This window comes from Diplotaxodon limnothrissa, linkage group LG19 (assembly GCF_057381915.1).
Source record: "Diplotaxodon limnothrissa isolate DT_005_m linkage group LG19, D_limnothrissa_male_GT1.1, whole genome shotgun sequence".
In the NCBI taxonomy this organism is placed as follows: domain Eukaryota; kingdom Metazoa; phylum Chordata; class Actinopteri; order Cichliformes; family Cichlidae; genus Diplotaxodon; species Diplotaxodon limnothrissa.
This window is the reverse complement of record NC_140614.1, coordinates 7627368-7640257: the sequence shown is the minus strand read 5'-3', so window position 1 is coordinate 7640257 and position 12890 is coordinate 7627368. Positions and strand designations below refer to the sequence as shown.

General features: G+C 38.6%; 1 protein-coding gene across 1 annotated transcript; it reads left to right on the top strand.

Moving 5' to 3' along the window:
- The first annotated feature begins 485 nt into the window (after positions 1-485).
- Positions 486-8299, top strand: LOC146611634 (tumor necrosis factor alpha-induced protein 2-like). Its single transcript, XM_085343530.1, has 12 exons — positions 486-585; positions 1707-1781; positions 2039-2675; positions 2929-3040; positions 3254-3376; positions 4294-4388; positions 4504-4596; positions 4699-4822; positions 4925-5044; positions 5160-5315; positions 6116-6237; positions 8125-8299. The coding sequence occupies exons 1-12, from the start codon at positions 486-488 to the stop codon at positions 8297-8299; spliced, it is 1932 nt and encodes a 643-aa protein (XP_085199656.1).
- Positions 8300-12890: the final 4591 nt, after the last annotated feature.

Below are 12890 nucleotides of genomic sequence, written 5' to 3'. Positions count from 1 at the left end.
TCTAGAATATTTCCAGGATGTAATTGCTAACTTAACCATGCACTGTAAAAATGAAACCACGTAAATGCCAATATTCATTTATATGTGACACTTTGGACTTACAGTTTTTTGATGGCTGGACAACCAGTATATTAACAACTAAATGTACCTCATTAATGCATGGATTGTTACCCCTGACCTTACTATAAAAACTCCAAATGACTGTTAAAAAGCCCTTTTATCAGATTTCATATTTACAATCATGCAGTCATGAAAGAACAAACCAAAGTGGCTAAAATCTGCACAGGATTTTTTCTCGGTAAAATGTTTAATAAAATGTTCTCTGCGGTGGTCATTATAGTGGACAAAAAAACAACAATAATTTTTTGGGCACTGAGTTCATAACAAAAAGCACTGCTGATGTTTGTCTGTGGAAAGGGGAGAAAACCTGCAGTCTGTTATTCAAACTACATTAAAATGTTTGCTTTTCTTTTTTAGAACCCCGTATGTTTGATAAAAGATTAAAGAGAATGAGCGAATCTTTTCTATGGAGATGGAAAAGGGAAGTGGATACACTCCCTTCTAAAGACTCGAAGGAGGAAAAAGGTGGGAAGTACAAATATTTTTTATTTTTTATTTGTTGAACTCCATTTTAATATAGTTGAAAGTTTCATTATAATTATTTTTCTTATTTTCTTATTATTAATTATTATGTGCATATTGTACATGTGCAGCATTCATTTCACGCATTAGTAAGATTTGTTTAAATGTTTAGTGATAAATATCAAACATTTTTTGATCTGTTTATTTTGTTTCCCAACAAAACTTATTCAGGAACATTGGACATGTATTCAAATCGTTATAAAGGTCAGAGGTCCAAAGTTGCAGTAGGAAACATGTTATAATTAAAAGTGTTTTCCACAGTAAAATTGTGGAACAAAAACAAAAAAATAATGGCTATAAACGCTTCTTCTGACCTGTTTCATCTTTAGGGGTGAAAACTTGAGAAAGTATCAAAGCAGTTTAACAGAGCCTGGGCGATTCATCTATTAAATAGTGCTGATAATTAAAAACAATTTTTCTTTGTTTTTGTCCACCAGTGAAACCTACATTTTAGGAATACCTTGAAATGCAAGCCTTTTGTGAAGCCACTCAGCAACTGATAGACAGGGAGAAACATCTGTTTTGGGAGACAGCTGAGGCTGAGGCCAACAAGGAAGCAGTAGAAAAGCTTGCGGCAGAGCTCGCTCCTGTTTCACTTATTACTCCTCTGAATATCTAAGCCCTGTGCTTTTCTTTGCCCTTTGTCACATCGTACCTCCTCATGTGTGTAAATCTCCATGTGTTTCTAGTTTCAGTGTAGCTCCTCATTTGTAGTTTCTTGGTGTAAGTTTTCTTTTCCCAGTGTTTTTGTTACTATTTTCCATTTTTCTAAATTTTGGTGTTTCTTGTGAGTTTACGCTTTTAACAATTTCCCCAGCAATAAAACTGCCACCTTTAGTTCATCCTTCATGTTTGAGTTCTGCACTTGGGTCCACCTCCTTCATGCCTGCCACAGCTACACATGACAATAATGGGCAAAAAGACAACATTTTTTTTGACACTGAGTTCACAACAAAAAGCACTGCTGATGCTTGTCTGTGGAAAGTGAAGAAAACAAAAGACCAGAACTCATGTCTGCAGTCTGTTATTCAAACTTCATTAAACTGTGTGCTTTTTTCTTTCAGATCCCAATAATACTGTTAAGAGAGAGTTTTCTTTTAGACGGAAAGGACACGAGGATAGGCGCTCCTCGGTGGAAGGTGGGAAGTACAAATATTTTTTTATTTGTTGAATCCCATGTTAATATCCATGGCATAAGTTTAATTACAATTATTTTCATGATATTTAATTATGTGTATATAGTACATGTGCAGCATTCATTTCACTGTTTAGGAAGATTTGTTTAGATGTTTAGTGATAAATACCAAGAGAACCCCAGAGAGCCTGGGTGATTGAACTATAAAATAGTACTAATCTAAAAGAAATTCAAAGATTTGTCTTTGTTATTGTCCACCAGTGAAATCTACGTTTGAGGAATACCTTGAAATGCAAGCCTTTTGTGAGGCCACTCAGCAACTGATAGACAGGGAGAAACATCTGTTTTGGGAGACAGCTGAGGCTGAGGCCAACAAGGAAGCAGTAGAAAAGCTTGCTGCAGACCATAAAGCCCTTGAAGAGCGTGTATGGCAGATTCTGCAGAAGAGTCTTTCTCTCAGCACTGAGGAAGAGGTGTCTGCTTTGACATCTGCGGTGAAAGCCATCAACCTTGAGGAAGACCAGGACCAGCTGTGGAAACAAAGATGCCAGACTCCACCAGCCTGGAGGCCCAAGAAGTGGAAGAAACACCATGATGAAGTGCTTCAAAAATTAGTAAATGGGCGTATGGATAATCCATCAAGCCCCATTGGTGATCCCGTGAACCAGTCATCTATAGAGGCAGAGATCCACTCCATGGGCAGGCAGCTGAAGGAGGACCTGCAGCGGGTGGTGGAGGTTGTGAAGAACTGCTACCCACCAGAGATGGACATCTGTAACTTTTATGCAAGACAGTACCATCAAACTTTCAGCGCAAGGCTCAAAAAGATTGCAGACTTTGTTCTGGATGACAAGGACTGCAGCTTCCTCCTGCGATGGGTGAAGGAGTTTTATCCAGGGTAAGCCACCAGTTCAATTATTGTTTGAAGCAGCATCTTTCTGTGACTAAACATGAGGATGTCTGTCAGTGTGAGGTCCTTCATTGTTTTTAGAAGAATAAATACCTGAGCAATTACAGATAGTGAATAATAATACAAATGTAACGGCTAATTTCTTGTTTTCTTAATGTGCAAAATAAAATGCCATTTTTATAGACTAAACACAACTTGGGGTGTTTATAGAAACTCATGTGTTATCTGCTCTGTGTACCAGAATCCTTGAAAAACCTGAGCTGGCCAGTAATATCAATACTGAAGCGCTGGGAAACCTGCTTCCTGACGAGTTACTGAAAGCTCTGGAGGAGCAGTACCTCAGCAAACAACAGGTAACACAGTGCATCTGAGGCGTGTATCCAGTTAATCAGTATGGTCATTGCAGGGCTTAAAGTGAGATGTGTAAATGCAGCATCAAAGAGTTGCTGGTTTTAACGGATATTTTTTAGACATAATATTGTAGATGTAATTATTACTGTCAGTAATTAAATCTTTACACATGAAAGCGGTTTAAAACTGGCAGCTGTGTGTTGTTGTGTGTTTAGAGCGACCTGATGATTTATATTGGCCGAGTATTGGATGAAGCAAAGAAAGAGTGGGATCAAGGAAAGGAGCCGACAAGAGATGATGGTTGCAACGCCAGTCCTGTGGCCTATGATGTCATCCAGGTACAGTTGCCGTAGAGTTGCTACAACTTGATATAAAAGAGGCTTGAATTGATGCTTTTATAAAAAGGTGTTAATATAAAGTGAAAGGTGTCACTTGTGGTGGTCAACTTCAAGGATTCTTATAGTGAGTCATGCGTTTGTTGACTTGTAATTGTTGACTGTAGTGACTCACCTGACACACTGCATCATGTTGAGGAGTGTTTATTGCAAATCATTTGCTTGTTGACAGGTACGGCACCCACTCCACCTGTTTTCCTGCTGGTCTCCAGCTCACACACTTCTCATCTTAGGTCTCTGGCTTCATTATTTACAAAGAGAGAAACCTCATTAGTTAAATCCCTGACACCTCAAGAGGGGTCCCTCCATCACCCTTGAGCTCACTGCTCCACTCCTCCCCTGCAGTTGAGCCAGGGACCTCACCACCGCCACATTGACCATTGTGAGAGGCTTTGAATACATTGCTATATCAGAACTGTGCAATAAAATTGTTGTGGTGAAGTAATGACATAGCATTGTTTTGATTATAGGAGAACAAAATGTGCAAAATGACATTTACTCTGTTATCCACTTTAGAACTTTCCAAAGAAGTGCAGACAAATATTTTCCAGCCTGCTGCACATATTAACCAAACTGAAAAAGACTTTGAGAAACTTTGAGAAAAAGATTTACAAACAAGGAAGACAATTATTTTTGTTTGGGTCATTTATAGAAACGTATTTACTGTCGGATCAGAGTCACAGTTTCAAACCCTCCCATGGTTCCGTAGTTTAATCACTTGGGTTTGTCACTAACATTGTAAAGCACTGGGTTTGGTTCCTGGTGTTTAACTGGATCTGAAAATGATGGAAGTGCATTGCTGTGTAAAGTGCTTTGAGAACTTAAAACTGCCACTGATTTGTCAATACATTTGTCTTCAGTTGATCAACGGCATCGTGACAGCAGCACATATAACTGTAAGAGACCGACACAACGCCCAGGAAATAACATCCAACCTGACAGACTTCATGCAGAGGTAACAAGGCTTCACAAGGCTGTCTTTTAAATATTTAAATTTGAAAATACATTTTAGTTTTACGTTTGGTAATAACAAGATAATAAAAGTGAAAGCTGTTCTTAATCTTCTGCAGGTATAAAGAGTTTCATGAAGACATCATAAAGCAGAACAAACCGCACAGCAAAGCTTTCATAAAGGCAAACCTCAGCTGTGTCGAAAAGTTCAGGTATGTTTCTGATCCAGTTAGATGGAAATTCAGATTTTAACTTCATCATAAAAGGAGAATACTTCACTGTGAGCTAATGTGTCCTGTGTGGTCTGTCTAAAGGGACTTCTTTGAGAAGCACGATCTGTTCCCAGAGAATGTGCGGGAAAACTGTTTGCAGGTCCTGACTGAGATGAAACAGTCTGCCCACACTTATTTATTAACCCCTGTGCGCAAGATCCTCAAAGTAAGTTCTTTACAACTGCAGATATCAATAATCCTCAGGATTAAATCCTAACATGTTTTAATCAAAGATTTTAAAACAATGTGTTATTTGTTCCTCACACAGCCACACTACCAGAAGGTGGGAACCAGTGACTGGCTGAAGAAGAACACGTTTGAGAAGCTGCTGAACAGCACTGAAGACCAGCTTCAAGAACTTCAGGGTTCCAGTCAGTCCTCTTACCAGGTAAAAGGAGGAAACTTTGTTTTGGATTGAATGGCCATTATTGCCTTCATTGCTAATGTTTAAGTAAAAGGATTATGATGCGCTCTGACTACTTATATACTTGGGCTAAATTCAGGAGCTGATTGGTCAGCTTCACCAGGAAGTGACAGTGGAATATGTCCAGAGGCTCCTGAAAGGAGAGGTCAAACTGAAGGACAAGGATCGTCAGCTGAAGGCTTACGAGACTGTGCAAGAAAATGGAGAGAAACTGCACGAGCTGTTTGCCAGAATGGTGAGACTCACCTTCACTGCACACTTTAGCTGAGACATGAATAAAACCCAAAAGTGATCAGATTTCTGCTGAGCTCTGGAAAACATAAGAATAAGAATCAGCTGCATTTCACATTCATTTGGTTTGGAAGTTTTGACTAAAAGTTCTATAAAGTTCAAAAAGGAAGTCAGAGGAGTTGGCTAAAATGTCAGCCTCCAAGGATATAGAAGAAATGGAATGGAAAACCTGACTCATTCCTTAACCCTCTCGAGGCAGGCGTTGCTGATTTGCAACAGTTAAAAACTAACAACCTGATTAACCCCACATACATATTTTATGAGTTTTTTTTACTCAGAAGTACCACTGCAGGACTTGGTTGTGCATTAGCAACAAAAAGTTTAATTTGAGCCTGAGAGGGTTAAGAACAAAGGTATTGACTCATAGAAAATGACGGACCAACAGTCAATATATAAGTTAGATGATGAGTGCCCTTGTCATAAAGATTTTTAAATTACAGATTTTTATCTGTAGCTAATAAATTAATATTTTATACAAACATTTTACATGGACTAAAACATGGTAGAAATGAAGGGAAAAAAACCATTTAAGGACAACTGGACTGTAGTTACAAATGTTTCAAAGATCTGACCATTGGTTGATGACTACATGGTGCATAAATAAAGACATTATTCATGAAACTGAAAGAACGTATCAAATACATCATCGATCTTGGGAAATCCCAGTGTAATAACTCCAGTTATGTTGATTACAGTTTGGGGAAACTTGCAGACTAAACTGACGTCACTGATTTGTCTTCACAGGGATCCAAACAAGACTGGTTAAAGGAAATCCTGACCAAGATTGCAGAAGTGCTAAAACTCCAAGATATTCCTGCCATACAGATGCAAATCGTTTCACTGGGATCTGCTTATCCCGACCTCAGGTAACTTTTGAATTGACTCAGACATTATTTACTTTATACAAAAACAACTGCACTTTTTATCGATAGGTGAGGAGGAACAGCAAGTAGACTGAGCCAAACATCTCAGTTGGTTTCAGATGTTTCTTCTTAGCATTCATTGAAATTAAAATATGCTGGCATGAGAGAGCATTGTGTGCAGATGAAGTCAATGCTGTTAATTAGAGTGAAAAGAAAGATTTTCTTCCAAATGTGGCACCGGAAACCCAACTGTATAGACCTCTTATTTCTAACCTTAAAGGAAAAGGAAAAAGGGAATCAGGGGACATAAACACTGCTGTTGATAGCACTCACATATAGACTGTCTGTGTGTCTGAAAGCATCAGCACCACAGAAGTGTGTGATTTCATGGGGAGTTATTTGGTAAAACTAGTGGAAACCTGGAATTCATGTACATCTAGGCACATATCAGTGTCACCAATACGAGTTCCAATTACTGTTGTATTTAAAACAGAAACTGACACATTTTCCACCTTCACTTTTTTCAGAAGTTTAAATAGGTGTGGTGATGTGTTACTGACAGCTATTAGGAAGAATGTGTGTCAGAGGCAGGAAACTGGTTACACACAGAAAAAGACGTGTCTGGAACACCTCACCCAGGAGATGCCCAGAACCGCCTCAACTGGCTCCTTTCAATATGGAGGAGCAGCGGCCGAACCTCTCACCCTATCTGTAAGGGAGAGGCCAGCCACCCTTCGGAGGAAGTTCATGTCCTCCACTTGTATCCGTGGTCTCGTTCTTTCAGTCACTACCCACAACTCGGGACCATAGGTGAAGGTGGGGTTGTAGATCAACCGTTAAATTGAGAGCTTCCCTTTTACACTCAGCTCTCTGCACCGCGACAGACCAGTGCAGTGTCTGCATCAATGCAGCCGCAGAACTAATCCATCTGTTGATCTCCCACTCCCTTCTCCATTCCCAGTATCTCAAGACCTCGAGATACTTAAACTCTTCTACTTGGGGCAGGAACTTGTACCGGACGTGGAGTGGACACTCCCCCCTTTTCCGGCTGACCTCAGATTTGGAAGTGCTGATTCTCATTCCCACTGCTTTGCACTCGGCTGCGAACTGTTCCAGTGAGAGGGCATTACCTGATAAAGCCAACAGAACCACATCATCTGCGAAAAGCAGAGATGAGATTTTGAGACAACCCAGGTGAAATCCTTCCGCCACTTGGCTATGCTTAGAAATTCTGTCCATAAAAATTATGAACAGAATCATTGACAAAGGGCAGCCCTGGCAGAGCCCATCACCCACCGACAACTAGTCCGATTTATTGCCGGCATTGCGGACCAAGCTCTTGCCACGGTTGTATAAGGATCGAATGGCCCGTAGCAATGGGCCAAACACCCTATACTCCTGGAGTACCTCCCACAGGACACTCTGAGGGACACGGTCGAATGCTTTCTCCAAGTCCACAAAATACATGTAGACTGGTTGTGCAAACTCCCATTCACCCTTAAGTATCATTAAGAGGATAAAGAGCTGGTCCTGTATTCCACGATCAGGACGGAAACCGCATTGTTCCTCCTGTATCTGATGTTTGACGAATGGACGGACTCTCCTTTCCAGCACCCTACCATCCAGGGAGGCTGAGGAGTGTGATCCCCCTGTAGTTGGAACACACCCTCCGGTCCCCTTTCTTAAAGATGGGAACCACCATCCCAGTATGCCAATCCAAAGGTACCGCCATTCCTCCCAATCACGCCCCTCCAGGTCTCATTTTCATTGCCCACATGAGCATTGAAGTCTCCCAGTAGGACAACAGAGTCCCCAGGCAAGCATCATAAACATAATCATGAAATACATGATACACTTTTTTTAACCCTTTCTTCTTTGTGTCCCCAACAGTGAAAAACATGTCTCGGCTCTGCTCAAACTCAAAGCAAACCTCTCCAAAGCCGACAAGAAAACTATCAAAACCACAGTGCTGGACATACTGAAAGAAAGCCATACTAATGCTGAAACCCAGACGTTTTTCTCCAAAGTTGAAGTGATGAGCCGTTCATATCCTTTATGTATCTGATCATGCTGTGGATAAGATGAGTTGAATTCTAGTGCTTTCAGTCTGTCTGTAAAGATGTACAAAGTGGCTGTCATGGACAAGCCTGATTGTAATGTTACATGTACTATGCTAATAACAAACATCCCACTGTGTGTGTCCTCATGTGACCAGATTGCAGAAGACAGTCTTTCCTCTCTGCATTTTTGCATTTTGTGTTGTATTGTGACTCTCTCTTAAAACATCGTCACCATGTGGTCTGCTTCACTTGGAGGTAAACATAGTTTCATACAGAGATAAATGGGGCAGAGGAAATATGAATGTTAGTTCCGAATGCTTTTGATTGACTAATATATGCACCGTGGTGACAACAAAAAAGGCTGGCATGCACGTTTCACAAATGTGACGGTAATTTTGCATTTGATTTTTGCGCAGGGTAAAAATATTTAGTTTTTCTCCAAAGTTGAAGTGATGAGCTGTTCATTTGCTTTTCAGAATATCACTGACTGAGAGTTGGGTAGCAGAGTGTATTATCTATGAAGTGCCTTGAGGCGACTTTTGTTGTGATTTGGCGCTATATAAATACAATTGAATTGAATTGAATTATATTGTGTGATAGATTAGATGGCGTGAATTCTAGTGTTTTCAGTCTGTCTGTAAAGATGTTCAAGTGAATGCCATGGACAATTCTCCATGTCATTTTTCTTGTTGTCTGTTAGTGTTTGACACAGCAAGTATCAGCCTAAGTTTTTTTTTTTTCATTTAGTCATTTTTCATTTTTGGATGACCATCACTTATGTGGAAACACTTCCTCCTTGGACCTCAGACACTTATTCCATTTTCTACAGTCAAACTTTCTCCTAAATTCTTGTCTTAGAGCTGCAGGCTTCTCTCTTAAAACATCGTCACCATGTGCTCTGCTTCACTTGGAGGTAAACATAGTTTTGTACATAGAGAAATGGGGGTGAGGAAATGTGCATGTTGGTTCCAAATGCTTTTGATTTACTAGCATATGCGCATTGGTGACATCAGAATAGTCTGGCACGCAACGTTTCACAAATCTAACAGTAATTTTTCGTGTGGACTTGTTTATGTATTAGTACATGAGGCCCATTGTCTCCACCATGTTTCACAGATAATGTGGTAGTGAAATGGATCACAAGCTGTTTCTCTTCTTCTCTTGACTTTCTCTTCCCATGTTTCTTAAGTTACAAGTTAATCTTGGTTTCAACTTTTCAAAGATGGCTTTTCAAAACCTGTGCGAGGTCTTTTAGATGTTTTCTGGCAAATCTAATCTGACCTTCTTGTTCTTCAGTTTAACCTCATGTTTGCACCTTGTTTTAAACCCTGTATATTTACAGGGTATATTTACTGTTATCATCCACTTTAGTGTTCTTCTTTGGTCTTTTGGACCTTTCAGTGTTGCTGAGCTGGTTGGAGCATTCATTCTTCTTATGAATAAATCAGATTGTTGATTCGGCCGTTTCTAGTCAAGTTTTTCCTGTCTCAGATGGGTTTATTTTGATTTTTGGGTCTAATCACACCCTCTTTCACTGGCATTAACATCTCTTTAGACCTCATGACTACATTCCAGTGAAATAATATAAACTCCAGATCTTTTGTCTGCTTAAACTGTCATGGAAAAATCATGGAACTGACCTCACCTAATCATGAAAATACTTTATAATCAACTGTATAGTACAGGTAGCCTGCATTTAAACAAACAGTGTAAATTTGATTGAACTTAACCATCTTCATATGTAATTTATTTTCAATCAAATCATTTTGTAATTTTACAAAGAGTCAAACAGAGCATAAGCATGGTGTTACACTTTAATTTGCATTTAAGCATGAAAGAAGACATTTACAGTCTTATGCAACATTTAGCGATATTTGCAAGTTCTTTCTTTGGATAAAAAATACAAATTAATTGACTAAACACAAACTGAGTTAGCTTAAATTTAAAACATTCGTTCATCATAATACAACAACAAGTACTGTTGTTTTTATGCCATGGTGGACTCAGACACATGTACTTTACAGCGACATTTATGACCCTGGATAATAATAAATCTACTGGAAGTGCAGGGCCAGCTCAGTGTTTCCTATTTTCCTATTACTGTGTTAGATACTGCTGAAATCACAGAAACCATGTGTTGTAACAAAATGGATAAATAATACTCTGAAGCGCTGGAACATTGTTTCACATGTAACCTTTGGGTAAATAGTGAAGTTTTCATTTTGATATTATCCAGTAGTTTTGTAAGAATAGAACAGAATAGAATAGAATAAAATACTACAACATAAGTTACTGCTTTTTAAAAAAAATAATAAATACACAACCACTGAAAGAAGTCAGAATTTCTGCAACTTATGTTTCTTGGTTTGTGCAAGTTAGTACTGAATAATTCTTTATTCTTGTATATGTACCAGACGATAAATGGTAATATTGTGTTGACAGTAAAGTAACAAAACACACTGTTTAAAAATATTTCCTTTGTGCTGTGATGTTTTACACACTATTGTTTGACATCAGAAAAAGAAAAATGACATATTTCACATATTTCAGTGACATGTCAATCTCAAGGAAACCAGACATATAGCCGTCAAAGTCAATTAATTTCTCAGGTAAAAATATTTTAATGTGTATTATTGTTATTATTTATTTATTTTGTATTTAGTATAAGTGGCTTAAGCTGTTTTGTTTTTTGTTTTTTTCAGTTTTTGTGATTGTAGCTAAGAAGATTTAAACATTGCTTTACTGAAATACATATATGGTAATACCAATAAAAGGCCACTATATCCACTAAGCAATTGATTCAATGTTTTTTCAACCCTACTCCACTCACACTTAGTCACTTATTTTGATTTCAAATGTCTTCTTTTCCTGAAGCGAATATCTGTAATGATGTGCATAAAAACAGCAGTTTGGGCTGAAACAAATACAGCACACAGCCCCCTCTAGTGGACATAAAAGTCCTGATATCATGTCGGATTTGGTTTTATTACAACTTGTTTACATTTACCTGCCTCCCCAGTATATAAGTGGTAACCAGCCTGAGTCAGATATTTTCTCTAACTTCTCCTAATGTTAAATATTGTACAGGCACTTTTCCTTCTTTACATCTTTAAGAAGGTAATACAGAGGGAAAAAGTACAACTCATCTGTTGCAGGAGTTTTTCTATCTGTTATGATACCTCTTGTTGTATATCATTCTTAAGCAGCCAATGCAACACAGCCATAGGTGAGCTCAGACCCTTTTTAGTGGTCCCATTAAAAAAAAACATCCTTAAATTTAATCACAGCACCCCTAAAAGTAACTATAGTAATAGTTGGCTGGCATATCGCCAGTTGCCAGAAAAAGAGCTACTTTATTGATTCAGTTTGTTAAAGATTTCTATTCCTATTCTGTTTAAATTGGGTTTCAGTGTTTATTAACAGCACAGCTCCAGTTCCAGGTGACAGTAAGTTAAAAGGATTGTGCTCTCCTCACAAGTTGTTCTTTACTTTGGAAAACTCTGGTCAAAATGATTGAGACTAAAGTTTCCACCTTAAAGCTGTTTATTATATTTAAATCTGTGATTATTTATTATGAATTATTTTTAGACACTGCAATATGTCATCAGCTATTTAAGCTGTTTTTGAAGTTGACATTCTACTGAAATTGCAAATGTGGAAAGAGCTGACTACATTTGAAAGAAGTATATTCCATTAATATTAATTTTAGAGCACTAACCCTGGCATTGTGGCTGGGGGCTGAGGCCCTCTAAAGCTTCGTATCTAGATTCGCCCCTGAACACAGCCAAAGGCTATGCAAGAGAAATATTTAATGACGCGTCAGTTTGGGTCCTGAGTAAGTAAAGCCCCGTGGATAAGTGGTCCCAGTAGGGGAGACCGGGGATAGTTGTAACATTTTTGACATTTCTGTCTGTAAATTGGAGCTCGTTTAAGGTAGTGGATTCAAAATGTAATGCAAAGTATTTACATGTGTCGGCTATTAAACAGTGCAGCTATTTTCTCTGCAGCACAATTACCCATTGCATGGTATGGTCTCAAACACAAAGAGTGAAATGTTACAATTAACCCCATAGTCTGAGTTAGTTGTAACATATCCTGGGGTGAAATGTAACACAATGAAATAACGGTACTAAGAAAACATTAACATGTAATCTTTGTTTATTCAACACATGAATGCACTTACATCCATTTATGTAGCTGTGTGTGTGTGTGACAGAATGCAAAAATCAAGGTTTTGAACATATTCCAACCCCCCAAAAAAGACAAATTATGGAATTTTCTGCAACTGAATATTTCATTAATTTTGGTTGGTCTTCCTTGAGTTTGGCCTCATTGGCTCAGTGAGCATTATAACCTACAACTCTTGCACCAATGTTAAACATAACAATGAAGCTGAAAAAATGTAGTTGTTCACCAGCATCGCAATTCCATTTTACTTTTTATCATGGCTTACCTTGGTGTGGTTTGCAAAGTGCTTCAGAAAGATGAGGAAATCTGTTTCTTGCACCCATCCTGATTTATTTCCACTACCAGTACTTCCTACTGGTCCATCTCTGACACAGTGGTCTGCATAATGTATGTGTGGGAACACAAACA

What these genes read in the sequence shown, in the direction of transcription:
- LOC146611634 (XM_085343530.1), top strand. Translation starts at nt 486, where the DNA reads ATGTTTGATAAAAGATTAAAGAGAATGAGCGAATCTTTTCTATGGAGA. An exon ending in AGTACCTCAGCAAACAACAG is followed by an intron (nt 3,041 to 3,253) that starts GTAACACAGTGC and finishes TTGTGTGTTTAG; the next exon opens with AGCGACCTGATGATTTATAT. An exon ending in TGGCCTATGATGTCATCCAG is followed by an intron (nt 3,377 to 4,293) that starts GTACAGTTGCCG and finishes ATTTGTCTTCAG; the next exon opens with TTGATCAACGGCATCGTGAC.